At 38.4% G+C, this 2,334-nt stretch overlaps 1 protein-coding gene across 1 annotated transcript; it reads right to left on the reverse strand.

Annotated features, from left to right (window-relative positions):
- Positions 1-1,208: 1,208 nt before the first annotated feature.
- On the reverse strand, positions 1,209-2,044 carry LOC143186449 (heme exporter protein C-like). Its single transcript, XM_076390123.1, has 3 exons — positions 1,992-2,044; positions 1,899-1,961; positions 1,209-1,848 (listed from the first exon to the last, which is right to left on the reverse strand). The coding sequence occupies exons 1-3, from the start codon at positions 2,042-2,044 to the stop codon at positions 1,209-1,211; spliced, it is 756 nt and encodes a 251-aa protein (XP_076246238.1).
- Between the last annotated feature and the right edge of the window lie 290 nt (positions 2,045-2,334).

Consider the following 2,334-nt stretch of genomic DNA (forward strand, 5'->3'; position numbering starts at 1 on the left):
GTGTGCTTCTATTCGTCACACGGGGGTTGCTTCTAAACGGGGTGGCAGAGCACGAGTAACGCAGAGGTGATAGGCACGTACGTTATCTCTCTCTGTTGTAACCCGTCTCTCAGGGATCCAACAGGCAGCGGCCTTTGTTGCTCCGAGACGAAACGAGACTCAGAGAATCAGGGCAGGCCCCGATTCCAAGAGTGCAAATCTCGATCAATTGTCTCCTAAAACAAACCAGGTGCTCTTTCGTACGTATTATACGTACGAATCGAGCAGAGCTTCCTAGTCTGTCGGCGACAGAGGTTCAGCTTTTGAGAGCTAGTGAGATTTCAAGTGTCTGGTAACCAAACTACTTGAAATCTGGAAACTGGCGAGCTGAGATGCGCTTGACTATCGGTCGCACTGACTGTGTCAAGCTTGATTGTCGTAAGACGACTGGGGCGAGAGCCGCGCGTGTCTCCGCGAAGCGGAAGACGTGCCAAATTTTACCACTACGCGGCGCTCACAAATTATCTTTTGTCTCGTGCTAATGTAGTACGATGTACTCTCTCTCTCCTTCAGGCTCCGATGTCCCCACTCGACATCGAGCCTGGAGTTCAAAACCGTTGCTCGACAACGCTTACTTTGTTTGAACTTTAATTTTGACGACAAAAACAAGTCATACGACAGCTGATCGTGTTTTGCTGCTAGGACAACGTATGCTCCGACCGAAGGCCACCTTCGGTCGGTCACGTATACCAACAAATTACGAATCTCGCGGACGAGCCAAATGCCCGTTATATAACCGCTTTTTAAACATGTACAAAAATATGAATTGGAAGTATTTTTAATTACAGAATTCAGTTAGACAATTTGAATTCATGTTTTATATATTTTTTATTTTTCTGATTTTTTTTATTGACATGTAAGATAGTATCTGGTAGGCCCCTTGAATATTTTAGAGTTCATGGTTGCAACGGTTGCTATTTTACAATGCACCTAATCGTAAAAGCTACGTGCCGTTGCATCATATATTTCGAGAACGTTGGTAAAATGTTCAAGTTGATCTCGATTCAATACCTAATCTATTCTAGTTAGTTGGTTATTGCTGCTTTTAAAATTAGTTAGATCACATAACATAGCACGTTCTTCAGTTTTAGCAGGCAAGTACTTAAAGTGACCAAAGATATTTTTCCTAATTTTCTCTAGCATATTTACCTGTGTACTTACAAAGCTACCTAATACCGCATACTGATTTCTCTCTTTATTTTGTACAAATTAATTAAGTAAAGCGAATACAGTATCCACACTACTAAAAAAGTGGCATAAAACATAAACATTACAATGAGTGGCAACAGCAAAAAACATTCTATTGCTACTCCACCTCTTCTCAAAATGCTTGCTGGCTGATGTAGAGTAGACACTGCGGGAATATTTATAGCACTAAAAATGGCAAATACTGCTGCTGAATTTTTTGCCCACGCTTCATTATCAAAAGCGCTCCACAATGAAAGGTAGCCAACATATAGGAAAAATAAAATTAGCATTGAAGTAAGCCTTGCGTCCCATACCCACCAAGTGTCCCAGGTACCTTTTCCCCAGATGCTACCTGTGATTAAGCATATTGCAGAAGAGACTGTTCCTGCAGGAGCAGCATCGTGTACCAAGATATTAGCAATGCTATTGTTCCACACTAATGAAATGAAACTAAGTGATGTAATGTGTCCATATATTCCAAGAGCAAGACATGCAGAAGGCACATGAATGTACATAATCCGTACAATTTCTCCTTGTCTATAATCTTCTGGGGAGAAGAATAATGCTGAAAACATTCCAATTAAAAACATGCGAAATAAATAATCCCAATCCAAGATAGTGCTTTTTTAGAAAAAGAAGTGAAATTTGTAGGCTTTAATAAAAACATTCACTTTGAGAATAATTGTGTTAAGAGTTTACCAATTAATTTGAGTTTTATCAACAGGGTAGTTTTTCTGCATTGACATAGATTAATAAATTAGCACAATTTTAGTAGCCGATTGCTTGCTATTATTTTTAGTATAACACTGTATAACATATGACCCTTAAAAAGCTTAATTTACACTTAGTATCAGATTTAATTGGTGAAACTGTTATATCAGTTGCAAAATCAGCTCTGAAACACTTTTGTTCTGTAGAAACAATCGAATATGTTTGGTCTTTTGTGAAAGGAGAAGAGCAGGTTGACAAAACTTTGGAGGAAATTAATAAGAAAAGTGATGAGCATAATTGTTACATGCACTATTACTGATGATGAGCTAAGCAAATATCTAAAAGATAACTGTATAAAGTTGAAAATTTCCTATAGAACAATATTATCACATATTA

This window comes from Calliopsis andreniformis, unplaced genomic scaffold (genome assembly GCF_051401765.1).
Source record: "Calliopsis andreniformis isolate RMS-2024a unplaced genomic scaffold, iyCalAndr_principal scaffold0001, whole genome shotgun sequence".
NCBI classification, from domain to species: domain Eukaryota; kingdom Metazoa; phylum Arthropoda; class Insecta; order Hymenoptera; family Andrenidae; genus Calliopsis; species Calliopsis andreniformis.